The sequence below is a fragment of the Vicia villosa genome, linkage group LG3, assembly GCF_029867415.1.
Source record: "Vicia villosa cultivar HV-30 ecotype Madison, WI linkage group LG3, Vvil1.0, whole genome shotgun sequence".
Taxonomy (NCBI): Eukaryota; Viridiplantae; Streptophyta; class Magnoliopsida; order Fabales; family Fabaceae; genus Vicia; species Vicia villosa.
Genome location: NC_081182.1, coordinates 59,268,350 through 59,283,372, shown reverse-complemented (window position 1 = coordinate 59,283,372; position 15,023 = coordinate 59,268,350). Strand labels below are relative to the sequence as shown.

At 36.0% G+C, this 15,023-nt stretch overlaps 1 protein-coding gene across 1 annotated transcript; it reads left to right on the top strand.

The window, feature by feature from the left end:
* Positions 1–7,538: 7,538 nt before the first annotated feature.
* On the top strand, positions 7,539–9,362 carry LOC131658155 (uncharacterized). Its single transcript, XM_058927484.1, has 5 exons — positions 7,539–7,595; positions 8,343–8,415; positions 8,498–8,736; positions 8,826–8,999; positions 9,099–9,362. The coding sequence occupies exons 1-5, from the start codon at positions 7,539–7,541 to the stop codon at positions 9,360–9,362; spliced, it is 807 nt and encodes a 268-aa protein (XP_058783467.1).
* The last annotated feature ends 5,661 nt before the right edge of the window (positions 9,363–15,023 follow it).

The window sequence follows — 15,023 nt, the reverse complement described above, 5'->3', positions numbered from 1 at the left end:
ACTGCCACCGGTGGATAAAGGTTGCATAGTGGAGGAATGTACTAGTACGATTCATTGGAAGTTAAATGCTCAAATTGGTGCACCTATTGAAAAGATTCTCTGCAATGCCGCTATTATGCAACACCACTATTAGGTTTGTGGAAACCTATTTTTATGTATGTACTGTAATATAAACAGAAATACATTTAATTATTTATTTATTTAATAAATCTCCTCGTTAGAATTTTTTTTTCCTGTACTTTTTTTTTTGCCTTTTTCTTTAGTATGAATTAAATTTATTAATACTTTATTATAATAGATAATGAGGAGAATTTTATCTTACAATTAATTATGGACATTATTATCTATCATTAATGTCCTTTTGAATTGTTGACATTATGTAATTATATAATGTTTAAGTTCATTTTAATTAAAATTATTATTTTCATTATTTTAATAAATAAACAAAAAGTTTAAAAAGATAGTGCACAGTATAAAATAGTTTTACACCATCATCAAATAGAAAATTATCATCTCATTAATTTATTTTTAAAATAAAAAGAATGACTTAATTGGATAAATGATGGTGATTGGTTGATAGTATAAAAATATATTACGTGTATATATCACCTATTTTCTCATAAATAAATTATTGAAATTATATGATTAGTCTTTTCATATAATTATTTTATTGCATATTTAAAGTACTTTTACATATCTAAAAGTAATATAACTTTATATAATTAAAATGTAATCATTTATTTATTTATATATTCTAACTAATGAATCCATATAATGTTGTGGAGAGCTATCAAAATACAGTCTTCAACAGGGACACCCGAATATTTTTTTTTTAGTAAACAAGATTTCATTCAAACGGAGAACTAAGGGTTCTCCAACCTGTTTACAAAAGGAACGACAAAACGCCTAAAACACAGAAATTACATCCCAAATATAATTACGATAAGAACCAAAGGGGTTCTTTGACAAAATCGTAAAAAGAATAATTGGAGTGTGTAATTTCTCCGCAAAAAGACCACCTCCAAGCGAGGACTTTGATGTTCCAAACTAAATCATCAAAATTCCAAACCTCTTCCCTAAAACAAACCCCATTCCTACCTAACCAAATAGCCCACGTCGTTGCCAACCAAAAAATATCTACTTTCTTTACATCTACCTTCTTAGATATACAAAACGAGTGCCAATCCATAAAACTCGATAAGCTCTCTTTTTCCTCTATCCCACTCTTACCAATCCACCCCGCTATTTTCCTCCAAATATTCTTTACAAAAGAACAAGCAAAAAAAGAATGATCTCTATTTTCCAAATCCCTCCTACAAAAGGAACACTTCAAGTTATCCAAAGAGAGAGGAATACCTCGAAGCGCCAATTGATCTTTTGTAGGAAGCCTATTAGCCAAGAGCCTCCACGCAAAAGCTTTAATCTTGAAAGGAACATTCGACTTCCAAACCAACCCCTTTGCTTCATGAAAACGACAAAAGGGACCAAAAGGAACACGCTTACTAGCATACTCCGAATAACACGAGGCTACCGAGAAACCTTCACCACTATTGAGGCTCCACTCCACCCAGTCCTTGTCCACCCCCAAATCCCCGAAATCCACCAATAAATTCCGAAGCTCCTCCCATTCGGCCAAAATAGCACCGGTAGATAACAAATGCTCCGCTATACCAAGACCCCCCCATAACCATTTACCATCCACCCAACCACCCATCGCGGCGACCGCCACTCCTTTCAAAGTCGATGCCTCAAAAAGAGCCGGAAACTCAATCTTCAAAATCTTCCCATTTAACCAAACCGCCTCCCAAAACGGGGTTCGAAAACCATTATTAATAGAAAACCTACACAAAGAAACAAACGGGTCAAGAAAAAATTCGTTCCCTATTTTCAACATATCCTTCCACCAAAAGGATGCTCTCCTTATCTCTTTAACATCACCTCCTCCTCCCATCAACTTCATCGAGAGGTCACCATAGCGAGATTTTAAAATATTGAAACTAAGAGAGTCCGCCCCTTGGATGATTTTCCATCTCCACTTGCTCAAAAGAGCCACATTAAAATCCTTGATATTTTTCACTCCTAACCCCCCCTTCTCAAAAGGTTGAGTAACATCCTTCCAACAAATCCAATGAATGCACCTCTTCTCCATCCCACCTCCCCAAAGAAAATTACTTTGAAGTTTCGTTATCTCCTTCACCACCTTTTTGGGCATCAAGTAGAAAGACATGGTGAAAACGGTTAGAGAACTCAAAACGGACTTCAATAACGTTATTCTACCTCCTAGTGTGAGGAACCTATTTTTCCAACCATCCAACCGCTTTTTCATCTTGGAAATAAGCGGACTCCACATTTCGTATTTTCTCGGATTAGAACCCACCGGTATTCCAAGAAAAGTAAAATTACTCTCTTCTACCTTACAAGCAAGAGAGTTAGAGGCGGCCTCCAAGAAACCCCTACCCACATTGATGCCAATCAATTTGCTCTTATTATAATTTATGCCCAACCCCGACACCATCTCAAAAGCCTTTAGAACCACTTTAATGGCCCACACATGCTTCCAAGAGCCTTTTCCAACCAAAAAAGTGTCGTCCGCAAATTGAAGAATGTCCACTTCACAACTCCTTTGAATAGAAAAACTCTCAAACTCACCCATCTCCATAGATTTTCTAACCAAACCCGCAAGACCTTCCGCCACCAACAAAAAAAGGAAAGGCGAGAGGGGGTCACCTTGCCTTAGACCTTTGCCCACCTCAAAATCGGAAGTGGGGCTACCATTAACAAGGATCGACATATTGCTCTTAAAAATCAATTTTTCCATCCAACCTCTCCATCTAACCCCAAAACCCATTCTCCTAAAAAGGTACCTTAAAAAGTTCCAACTTACATTGTCATATGCCTTTTCAAAATCCACCTTGAATAATAAACAATCTTGCTTTGTTTTCCTTGCGTAATCCACCACTTCGTTCGCAACAAGCACCCCTTCGAGCATTTGTCTCCCCGGAACAAACGCACTTTGATACGGAGAGACAATGGAACCAATAATCTTTTTTAACCTTCCCGCCAATAATTTTGCCACTACTTTGTACATACATCCCACCAAACAAATAGGCCTATACTCGTTCAAAGAGAGGGGATTAAGAGATTTAGGAATCAATGAAATGAAAGACGAAGTTACCGCCTTAGAAAGAGAACCCCCATTGTAGAAACTCTCGAAAAACCGAATAAAATCTTCTTTAATAAAACTCCAACATTTCTTGATAAAGAGGAAAGAATAGCCATCCGGACCCGGACTTTTAGAACTACCACAATTCCAAATGGCCTCTTTAATCTCTCCCTCTAAGAACGGGCTTTCAAGGGCCACCACCTCCGCCTCCCCAACCAAGTTAAAAGGAATTCCTTCCAAAATAGGCCTATGATCATCCAATTCCTTAAACTTAATTTGAAAATGATTTTCTACCTCTTCTTTTATCTCTTCTACCGAATCCAATAAACGACCCGAGACAAGAATAGGACCAATATGATTAACTCTCCGTCTATCTTTCATCACCTTATGAAAAAAACCGCTATTTGCATCTCCCTCCTTTAGCCATTTCAATCTCGATTTTTGAATTATCATGTTCTCTTTAATCCTCAAGTTCCTCCAAAACCTAAACGTAGCTTCCCTTTTCCCATTTACCACCTCATTCAACTCAATATCCTCCGTATCTTCCAACTTTTCATCTCCAAGATTAATGTCCCTCACTCCTTCGTCCACTTCCAAATCGAACCTCCCAAAGACCTCCACATTCCACTTCCTTAAGATAGGCTTAAGAAGTTTCAACTTCTCTTTTAGAACATAATCACTCCTCCCCTCCACCTCTAGGCCTTTCCACTCCTTCTCAACAAAAGGCAAGAAAGAATCCAAGGAAAACCATTCATTATTAAATCTAAAAGGTTTCGGGCCCCAATTCACCTTGTCCACAATCAACCAAATGTGACAATGATCCGAAATGTCCCTCGCGCCAATGAATTGCCCCACCACACCCCATCTATTCACCACCTCGTCCGATAAAAGGAACCGGTCGATTCTACTCATCGACTTACCATCCCCACTATACCACGAGAATTTCTTGCCCTTACAAGGAACGTCCACCAAAGCGCTTTTGTAAATGAAGTCGGAAAAAAGATCCACCTCGTTAAGATTAACCATCTCGGACCTCCCTTTCCTTTCTCTACGATTTTTGACCGTGTTGAAATCTCCACCTATGATCCATTCCCCATCCTTAAATTTCTCATTCAAAGACAACAAGTCCTCCCATAATTTCCTCTTTTTCTCAATGACACACGAAGAGTACACGTTAACAATATAGTACCACAAATTATCTCTTTTAACTTTGATGCCCAAATAACCTTCCCCTTTGAAACTATTCACCACCTCCACTTTTCCATCCCTCCAAAGAGTGAGCAAACCCCCCGATAAACCATTAGAGTTAGAATAGGAAAAACCTATCTCCGGCCCACTCCAAAAACTCTTACCAAAGGCTTCCTTGAAATCTTTAATTTTAGTTTCTTGTAACAAAAAAATATCTGCTTTCCCTTTATTAATTATAGTACTAACCCTCCTTCTCTTTAAAACACTACAACCTCCCCTTATATTTAAAGAGCCGATGACCATGTCAACCTTTTTGAAGACTCCTTCCTCACTACCATCCTCGCACTGCTAGAACTCTCAAGATTCTCAATTCTTCTTAACAAAATATCCCTTCCTTCCGACTCGGCAACCCCCAGAGCTACAATGGCCTCCCACAGCTTTTCCCCCCACATCCCCATTAATGAACTCCCATTGCCTACTATTACTCCTCCTTATATCTGAATCCTCTTTATGAACACCATAGACCTCAGTACTATTTCCACCAAAAGAGTGAATGGAATCCGAAACTTCACTAGGAACAATCTGAACCTGCGCTCTTATTTTCCCCATCTTCTTCACCCCATCCTTGTTTCTATTGCCTTGAGATTTCAGAACCACTCCCTTACTACCTCCACCAGCCTTAGAACCTCCTTTCACCACTCCAATATCAGACAAACTTTTAAATTTCAATTTTTTGTGCTTAAAATTTCTCCCAGGTACCTCAAGAGAACACGTACCCACTGTTTCAATACCTTCTTCAGTGACTAACACATGACTCCTTTCCTCACTTTCTCCCACCGATACCTGCCTCAGCCCCTTTCCTACACCACCCCTCTCCTTCAGAGAAATAAGAGCCAAATCAAAAGAACCCGTATTTTTACTTCCACCGCTCCCAGCCGAACTCCTCGCCACCGAACCACTATCCTCCTTCCGTTTCGAATCAAACAGGGGCCTGACTGCCGACCCAAACTCCTTAACTGTATCACTACAAGAAACCGACAGTTGGACTATGGAATCGTCGACTGATTTTCTCCTTTCAACATCAGAAACTAAAGGAGCAAGAATGGGTGTCGTCTCCTCTGGAGCACAACAATCCCCTAACAACGAGTTACCGCCGGCCGCGACAACATTTGCGCAACCAGGGTCGCACTTAGGAACAGCAACCGGACAAATAACAGTATCTAACAGACTACAATCCAGTTTATCAGCCCTTTCCAACACCCCCTCGTCATCAAGCAAATTATCATACCACACATCTTCGGATTCCGAAGTGTCGGAGTCAGAGTTAAAAGTTTTCTGCGTACCTGAAGTGTTTCGGATCGAGCCTATAGCGTCTTCCCTTATCACCAATGAAACTTCCTTCCCGTCGATGAGCACGATCATAGACTTCTTCAATTCATGTGTTAGCTTGACTCTTGCCATAAATCTAGCAGTGTCAAAATTGGACCCCGCCGCCGTTGATTCATCCACGCAAATGAATTCCCCCATCGAGTTAGCCAACTTAACAAAGAAATCCACACACCACGCGTGCAACGGGACGCCGTAAACACTCACCCAAATGACCCTACCGTCATCAATGTCCTTCTCATTCCACCTTCTTACTACCGCGAACCATTGTTTCCACCACGTTTCGCCTTCCCCTATTAAGTCCTCAATCACACCCTCCTCTTCCTCTTCTAAAAGACACAAATTCCCCCCCCCCCCCATAGGCGTTACCTTGATATCAAAGACCCCTTCCATCATGAAGTGAGACTGAATGTTGTAAGTCGACCCCGGTATCGTCACCACCCCCACATAGGCTTTTTCCAACCTCTTCCTGTTATCTGCCTGAGAGGTAAAACAAAACACAGGATTATCACCCACCTTCACGCTACCCTTCTCGCCGCCCTTCCCCAAACCTTCATTCAAAACCTCCACATAACGCCTCTTCAGAGGCCCAACAGAGATGCCTGAATGCACTCCCGCCGCCGATCGAGGATGTTGAGCCCTTTGACCTTGCCTGTGAGAGAAGTTGGTATCCGTAGATGACATCTTCCTTGCACTAGACCGCTCAAACCTCGGAAGATTAGCATGAATCTTCTTCCCCATAATCATCACATTATCACAACGAACTGCTAACAATCTACCGTCTTCAACCTCTTCGAACCTAACAAAACCAAATTTCTTCCCCAAATTATTCTTCTTCGGCGAGATTGCAACCTCCACCACATTCCCCAAACACCTCGAAGAACGATTTTGCTGAGTGAGATTCCGGAAACTCAGAAAAGAAAATGGACGTAATCGCAACATTCTTCTTCCTGCTAACACCTCCTCCCCACGGGAAAACGTCCCACCGCGGTCCAATCGCCTTGAATGATCTTCTACTAAAAGTTTTCCAGTCCCCGCCGTGATTTTGAGAAGAACCGGCCATCGGAAATTTCCAATCCCTAGCCCCCTTTTAGAGGGAGGGGGGAGAGCACATTTCTAGAGAGAGAAAATATTAAATATCTTTCTAGAATAGGGACACCCGAATATAATACGACATGGTCACTTTTCGATGATAATATGAAAAATGAAGCACACTCGCTATCATAGTATTTAATATTTATTTATTAAAAAAGTAAAGAATTTTTTAATTAAAATTAATTTCTTAAATTTTATACCGATAATATTACTTCATTGCATGTTTAATCTTTATTTCAGGATGAAGTAAGTACACTCTAAGCAAATTTTTTTTTGAAAACCAAGCAAAAAGTTTTGTTTTACTTTGTTTTGGCATGTGGATAGTGTATTATTAAATGTGATGAAACTCAAATTTAAAGGGTCTGTAGTAGGATTGTCCAATAACTTGGCATGTTTTCAAAACATAATTCTGAGTACCTCTAGTATCTGGTTAGTATATTTACATATACATTTTCATGCATTTTTATTGATTAAAATTTAATTGAAAACTACACGATTTTATACGAAGACATAAACAACTAATTAAATTAACAATCCATGTAAGTACATAAAATAAACAATATGTGGTCTTTATAAAAAAAATACATGTGGATGGTGATTGATTTAGGAACATTATAGTGGCTTCTTTGATAACCAATATGTAAACAACTACTACATGGCCACTCTATGCAACATGTGAGACGCAAATTTGGGGCCCACAGTTAATATGTTTCATTTTGGCACTAATTCCACAAACTTATCCGAGCAAGGTACTAAGCAAACTGTACCTTATATTATACTATTTTAAATTAAAAAAATGAGCACTCTTGCCTTGCTTATAAAATCAAATTTTAGGTTTCCTTCCCTATTTCATCTTCTTCTTCTGCTGAACTTTTTCTCTCAACTCTAGGGTTCAACTAGTAGCAAGCACCATGGTTAGTCAAATATCTAAATCTTGTGTTCTTTTTTCTTCATCATCTTCATCCTCTCAAATGACTTCTTATTTTTCTGTTTCATTTAGGCTTCATCTCAGAACGCAGAAGCTGAAATCACTCTGGTGAATAACTTAGTGTTGTTGTGCTGAAATATTTTTTCTTTTTTTTCACCTAAATGATTTTTTTTGTTTTAGTTTTACTGAAATCCTACTGGAAATGTGTTTTTATTTTGATTCTTTTTTAAATGTAGAAAGATTCTAATTGCTGGGATAAATGGAGAGATAGCTTAAGTCCCATTGAAGATTCTAATTACTGTTGTTGTTGTTGTTGTTGTTGTGCTGATTTTTTTTTTTTTTTGTTTCACATAAATGAACTGAAATCTTACTGGAAGTATGTTTTTCTTTCCCTTTTCTTTCTTAATGTCAAAATCATTTTTGTTAATTTATATGTATTTTATGCATATTTTATTTAAAAATTAGTTTTATGAGGAGACTTTAAGTGTGATTATTTACAATTATTATTTAATGTAATTTTATTTTATTTATTTCTACACCTATAATTTAAAAATAATTTTATTTTGATTTTTTTTAAACCAGAAAGATACTACTTCATTTGATAAATGGAGAAAGAATGATACTCTTAACTTTATCAAAGATCAGGGCAATGGAAGTAAGTTTCTTATTATTCATAATGGTTTTATTTTAATTTTTTAATATAAATTTTTAATATACTAATATATAATTTTCTCCAGATTGTTGTTATGCATTTGCTGTTTGTGATGTAATTGAGGCATTGTATTTTATTAACAATGGAGAGCCTATATTCTTATCTGTCCAAGACATATATAATCATCTCATAAAAAATGAAACAGATGATATAGAAGGGCGTACTATACGTGATGCCTTAAAATTTATTTCCGAAAATGGGTGTATTTTAGCTCACACATGCCCTTACGAGCAAAGATTCAAACCTACAGGTTATCCGCGTGAGGTATTATTCTTTTAGTGTTCTCTTTTACATTTAACCATTTTGCTTTATTGCATTTTAATTATTTAATATTTCTACACTAATCATTTTAGGTGTTTTTACGTATTGAAACCTACGATGCAATAGACCTTCAACGAGTGGTATTACCCAAAAAAAAATCAATAGCTCTTGAAAAGCTTGAAAAGAATGTAGAAGAGGAAATCAGGACAGCGCCTGTTGCAGCACAATTGATTTGGATCGAGGGTGATTTGAAAGATTTTAAAGGAGTAAGTGTTCTAAATTATTTTTGCTAAAATCTCAACATAATTTTTGTTTCATTTTTATATTGCAACATGTAGATTAATTATGTTTTATTTTAATTCCAGAGTGATATATATTCTGGTCCAAGAAATGCAGATGCTTTTCTAGATGCAGGAAAACACGGAGTTGTTATTGTTGGATATGGGGAAGAAAAAGTAAAGAAAAAATTAAAAAAATATTGGATAGTAAAAAATTCACATGGAAAAGACTGGGGTGACCTTGGATATATAAAAATTGATAGAGCTCCATGCTACGGACAATTGCTTATAGAAGCTGTGTTTCTTGTTCGAGGTGTAGCAAAAGAGAAAGCAAAAGATGGTGAAGCATAAACAATTAAATTTATTGTAATAGTTTTTAGTCCATATGGTTATGACTTAATTTGAAACAACACTTCAATCTCACACACATATATATATATATATATATATATATATATATATTCATCCTTTATATATGTGTTAAATATTAACATTGCTATTTTTTTATTAAGAAATGTGTCGATGAAATCTTGAATCCATATCATATCCACAATATAATTCATCAACACCATTCAAGAAAAGACCCCAAAATTATTAAAGAAAAAACCTTTTCATCGTCTATTAATTAGTTTTAAAAATTTTTAATGTGTTTATCGACTTCCATATGTCATTTTGGAATAAAGATGTTTATGGGTTTTCAATTTGTCATGTTCATAAACAACATCCATTCACTAAATATGTGGACTTAATGTATAGTCTAGGGAAATTGCCTAAGCATACTTCGTTTATTGAGGGATGTTCATTTATAGTTTATATTAATGATGTTGTTCTATGCCTAATATTTTTTTAGTTAAGGTGTTGTTGGTGATGTTTTTGATAGAATTAGAATCAACAACAATACATGTTATTAGATAGAACACACTTGTTAAAGTCATGATAATCAATTCTCTAAAATGATGTCAATGTTAAGACAAAGTATTCCTTTGGGTCATTGAGTGCTTCAATATTTATGGTTTTTAATAAGACAGACCTCAAATAAGCGTATTTTAGTATGACTTATCTAATCTATGTATAAGATAAGAACTCTACTATCATTCATTATGGACCATAGAGGTTGAACTTACACTTTATTATACATAAATCAGAATTAGTGTTCAAAACTCATTATTATTGATCACATTTATTAGACTATCTTCGAATGTATTACATTTATAACATTAACATGTTTTGTAAAATCAAACCTTACAATTGATTGTAACTCCCAAAAATATTTATACCATTCTCCCACATGAGAAAAATCAATTGTGTGATGATAATTTAAAAAAAAACGTTTTGAAAATGACTTTCAGTCATGACACCATATTTTCTAAATTTGATCGGCCACTAAACAAATGATCCAAAGATGCAACACTTGATTAAGACTTCATCCAACATGAGATAAATGATATTGAATCATGGTTGTATTTGTATCCTTATTGATAAACACCTTACATTGTTATAAATACCACTAACTGTTGGGAGGAAATCACAAACGCAATGAAATATTCAACAACATAAACTCTCCCAAATATCACATGCAACGACAACCAACAAGAAAAAACACATCAAACAACACAACACAATTTTATCGTAAAAAAAACCTTTGTTAATTAGGAGTAAAAAACCACGGGATCTGTAGGCCACTTAAAATCTCCACTATAATCAACAATAGGTACAAACAAGATTCTCTCTAACACTAGTTAGAGGTATACATCAACATCATCAAAATTTGCAATCAATCTTTGAATACAACAAGAATCAAGAGAGACAAAATAACCCAAAAAACACCAAGAAATTATGACCTCAAAGATGGACTCGACAAACCGACTTAGAAAGCTATGAATCCAATCACCAGCGTCATAATGTGCTCTTATAGGTCATGAACGTTGTGTCAAAATTTCAGGACGATCCGACCGTTGCATTATCACTACAACGCGGAAGGCCTTTTAGAGCGCTTTTTTTGACCTTTTAGAGCGCTTTAAAGCGCTGCCAAAGCCAGCGCTGGCGTAGGTAACGAAAGCGCTTTTGAAAGTGCTCTGGTAGCCCCCCTGTAAGAGCGCTTTTTTCAGAAAAGCGCTCTGGTAGCCCCCCTATAAGAGCCCTTTTTCCAGAAAAGCGCTCTGGTAGTCCCCCTATAAGAGCGCTTTTTCCAGAAAAAGCGCTCTGGTAGCCCATTCTATAAGAGCGCTTTTCTTGAAAAAGCGCTCTGGTAGCCCCCCTATAAGAGCGCTTTTCCAAAAGCGCTTTCGTAGGTTGCATTTTTATTTTTTTATTTTTTATGTGTTTTTTTTAATCTTAGGCAGCGCTTTTAGTAATAAAGCGCTTTAGTAGGTGGCCCTTTAAGAGCGTTTTTTAAAAGCACTGTCGTTGCTAAATGAGGTATTTTAAAGTGCAACCTGTAATTTCAGCCTCCCAGTTCGACCTGTAATATATTTTCAACCTGTAATATTTTCGACCTGTAATATATTTTCGACGATATATTTTCAACCATAGGTAGGACTATATATATACTAATATAATACCATTATAATATCCAAAATTATATATATATATATATATATATATATATATATATATATATATATATATACATCATTATAGTTCCTGTCAAACAAACTAAATCATGTAAAGTATGAATACAGAAATTTTCACATGTAACTAACTCATGTCAAACAAACTAAATATGTAACATCAACAATATTATACTTCAAATATTGGCAACAGTATGAACAAAGTTAGTAACCATATATCCTAGAGAACTATAATATTATACTTCAAATCGACACAAATCCTACATGAATAGCTGATGAATATAAAATTGACACAAATCCTCTTTGATTTCTTCCAACTTAAGTCTCGTGTAAGAAGCAGCACGAAATTCGTCAAAGTACTACAGAACAAAAACATAATATGAATGATTTAGTTAAATGTAATAAATTATAAGAAGTTATCTAATTAAGTTATAAATCCATACCGTGATTGGAATTTCTAATTGATTCGCTTGAAGGATTTCTTTCATAAACCTCAAAACATAGTATCCGCAATCTGAACTGTTTCGCTGTATCGGACACTACATAGAAAAACAAATAAGATTTTATAGTTGTCTTGTTTTATCAAGTAGCATAAATATTATAAGCAAAATTGTGAAAAATAATGTACCTTCACTTTGATCCAAGTAATGTTGTTTGATTTAGTCCGGGATACCTGTGCGTCTTGTTGACTTCAGAACACTTGTATTGATCTAACAAAAATATAAAAGCATATATTTAGATCAATCTCACAAATAATTAAATATATAAATATACACGAATATTTAGAACGATCTCACTTACAAATCAATCATTTCCTTCATAGCCGGATAATAGTTCCACTCACCATCTACCGAATTCAGAAAATATACCACTTCTCTTATAGGGTTGATAGCAAGCAACAACCAGTGTGCTCTATAAATTAAAACAATAGGTTATATGAAAATTTTGCTACGTAAAAGAAACAAAGATTAGATGAACCATGAATGAGAAACTAACCCTACTCGTCGGGTATTATACGCCCAAAGAATCAGACTTTCTGTATTGTTGTGGACAGGAATCTATCGACTAAGCGCTGTCTAACTTATTCCGGTTCCGAAGCAATTGTCATTCCGCTGCAATGGGCGGAAGACACGAAACGAAATTTGTTTGACAATGCAGTCCCGCGCAACACTCTGTCATACAACAACCTTAAATAAAAACATAATAAACATTAGATTATTTTCATTGAAATGTGTAAATAAAGTGTTCGACTAATTAAATAATATATCGGATGGGTGAATATTACCGGATGTATGAGTGCATATTAGCGACGCCTAGTTGTTCATGCGTAAAAATCTCTTCCAAGTCATCTATTGCAATATTTGACATGAATTCAATACCAAAGATACCTTCATCCATATTGATTTCACGGAGAGCACCATCCTTCAAATCGGACATATCAACAAGTGTTCCAAGCGTCGTCCGGTATCGAGGCACAAAAGCACCACCTTTTTTTGCCGCTTGCTTCGGAGGACCCTTAGGTGGTATGCTACGAACTTGCTGTGTCACTTGTTGTGACCCCCGAGCAGATGCCTAAAAATCATATAACAATCGGTAAAATATAAAATCATGCAGTTTTAGATTCAAATTATATATTAACACCTTAAATGTACCTCTTTTAGTGATGCAACAGACTCCTCCTCCTGTAAAATCCCTTTACCCTTAATTGCGGGTTTTGTAGGAGCAGTCTAAAATTAAAATGTAAAAAATAATTAACGTAACGGTGCAGAATTGACATTCGAAAACTAAATGATTCATAATGGTTTTCAATATACCTCATCACCAATGATAATGAGCTCCGAGGGCCATGCAACAAATGACCCTATTGCATCTCGCATCAATGTTGTCTCTGAGACCATGTCAGGTACCGGTAGCACCGCATCATGATCTAATACAACATCAACTGATACTTTTAGGTGTCCATCCAGGAGTGGTCTATGGTGAAGTAAATCTCCCAAAGTGTTGTGCACTTTTCCCTTGCCAACTAGGCGATAATTCGGTAACGATAAGTATAGTTGGCAAGATGAAATGCCCTAAACCAATAGTAAATATAAAGTCATTATCATTAATAAAATAGAACAATTTGTAAGGAAAAAAATTTATAATTACCTCGGGAATTTTTCTTTGACAGTTGATACTAGCTTTACCACTAGTTTCTTTCACCAATGAAGTATTGCACTTTTCTCTCATATACATATCTTTATCTCTTTGCAATTCAGAGACTTGTGCTTGCAATTCCTGCAATTTTTGCAACACTTCTTCATTGGTAGGATTTCTTCTCCTAGAATGCTTGTAAAAAGAGGTTGGAGTCACACCATGACCTTTACCCCTCACCCGACCGAGATACTCAAGAGCATCTAGTGCTCTACTAAGTACGCTCCTATCATCCTGGTCCTCACTGGTGGATACCGATTGCGACAAGGTCTCCTGTAATTCATTTACATTTCAATAATTATTAGTGGAGATAAAAAATCATTTATATATTAAAAAACATTTGATTTAATTAAAGACACAGTGTTATACTTATACATTCAGCATAAACTCTTTGAACATCGGGATCGACAGCTCGATTCTTGCCCACACGAGCTTCCTTCCACAACACATGTACTGGAAGTGAGGTTTCCTCACTTTTCGTCTCCTCTAACTATGCATTGACACAAATGATAAAATCGTCAAATAAAACACATTTAGACAATTAATTAAAACGCATTTCTATTTACTTACAATTTTTTCCTCTAAGCGTGCATATCCCAAACGCCCTTTTTTGTATGGATACGCGGCTTTTGATGCTCTCGCACTATTTGTGGCACTCCTTTTCCGAAAAGCTTCATCTTTTTGATTTACAAACTCAACCCAATCTTCTTCATCAATGAACATCTCATACTTTTTTGGACGTCCCAGGGCCTCTTCAAGAAAGTTTCCTGCTTTATCCTTAAGATAGTTGTTTGTTAGATAAGCTTTCCACCCTCTATATCTTTTTCCGGCCAAACTAAGAATGAAGCGTTTACGCTCATCTGGTATGGTAAAAGACCTCTGCAAACAAACATACGCATAGAGTGTGTTAGTATAAGTAATTTAAACAAATTATCATCAAGAAAATAACAACAACCATATATGATACGTTAAGCTCGTCCCAAATCATGTTTTTTTTATCGTCCAACTCTTTGCTTTTCAGATTCCATTTAGCTACGGAGACTGGAATATGCAAACGAACAAGTGTACCAATATAGCTTGTCAACTTTGCAGAATTAGGCCAATTGGTTGGTTATCAGAATTCCATTCCAAATTTTATATTAATCCTTGGTCTCTATGTCGAATGATTCCCTTCATAATGGTGATGCCTCGTGCAACTTCTTTTGATGATGTATCGGGTTGAGGATTTGTATCCGGAGCATCTCTATCT

Coding starts and splice junctions, on each gene's coding strand:
- LOC131658155 (XM_058927484.1), top strand. CDS start 7,539: ATGTTTCATTTTGGCACTAATTCCACAAACTTATCCGAGCAAGGTACT. Junction 7,596..8,342: donor AGCAAGGTACTAAGCAAACT/GTACCTTATATT, acceptor TTTTTAAACCAG/AAAGATACTACTTCATTTGA. Junction 8,416..8,497: donor CAAAGATCAGGGCAATGGAA/GTAAGTTTCTTA, acceptor AATTTTCTCCAG/ATTGTTGTTATGCATTTGCT.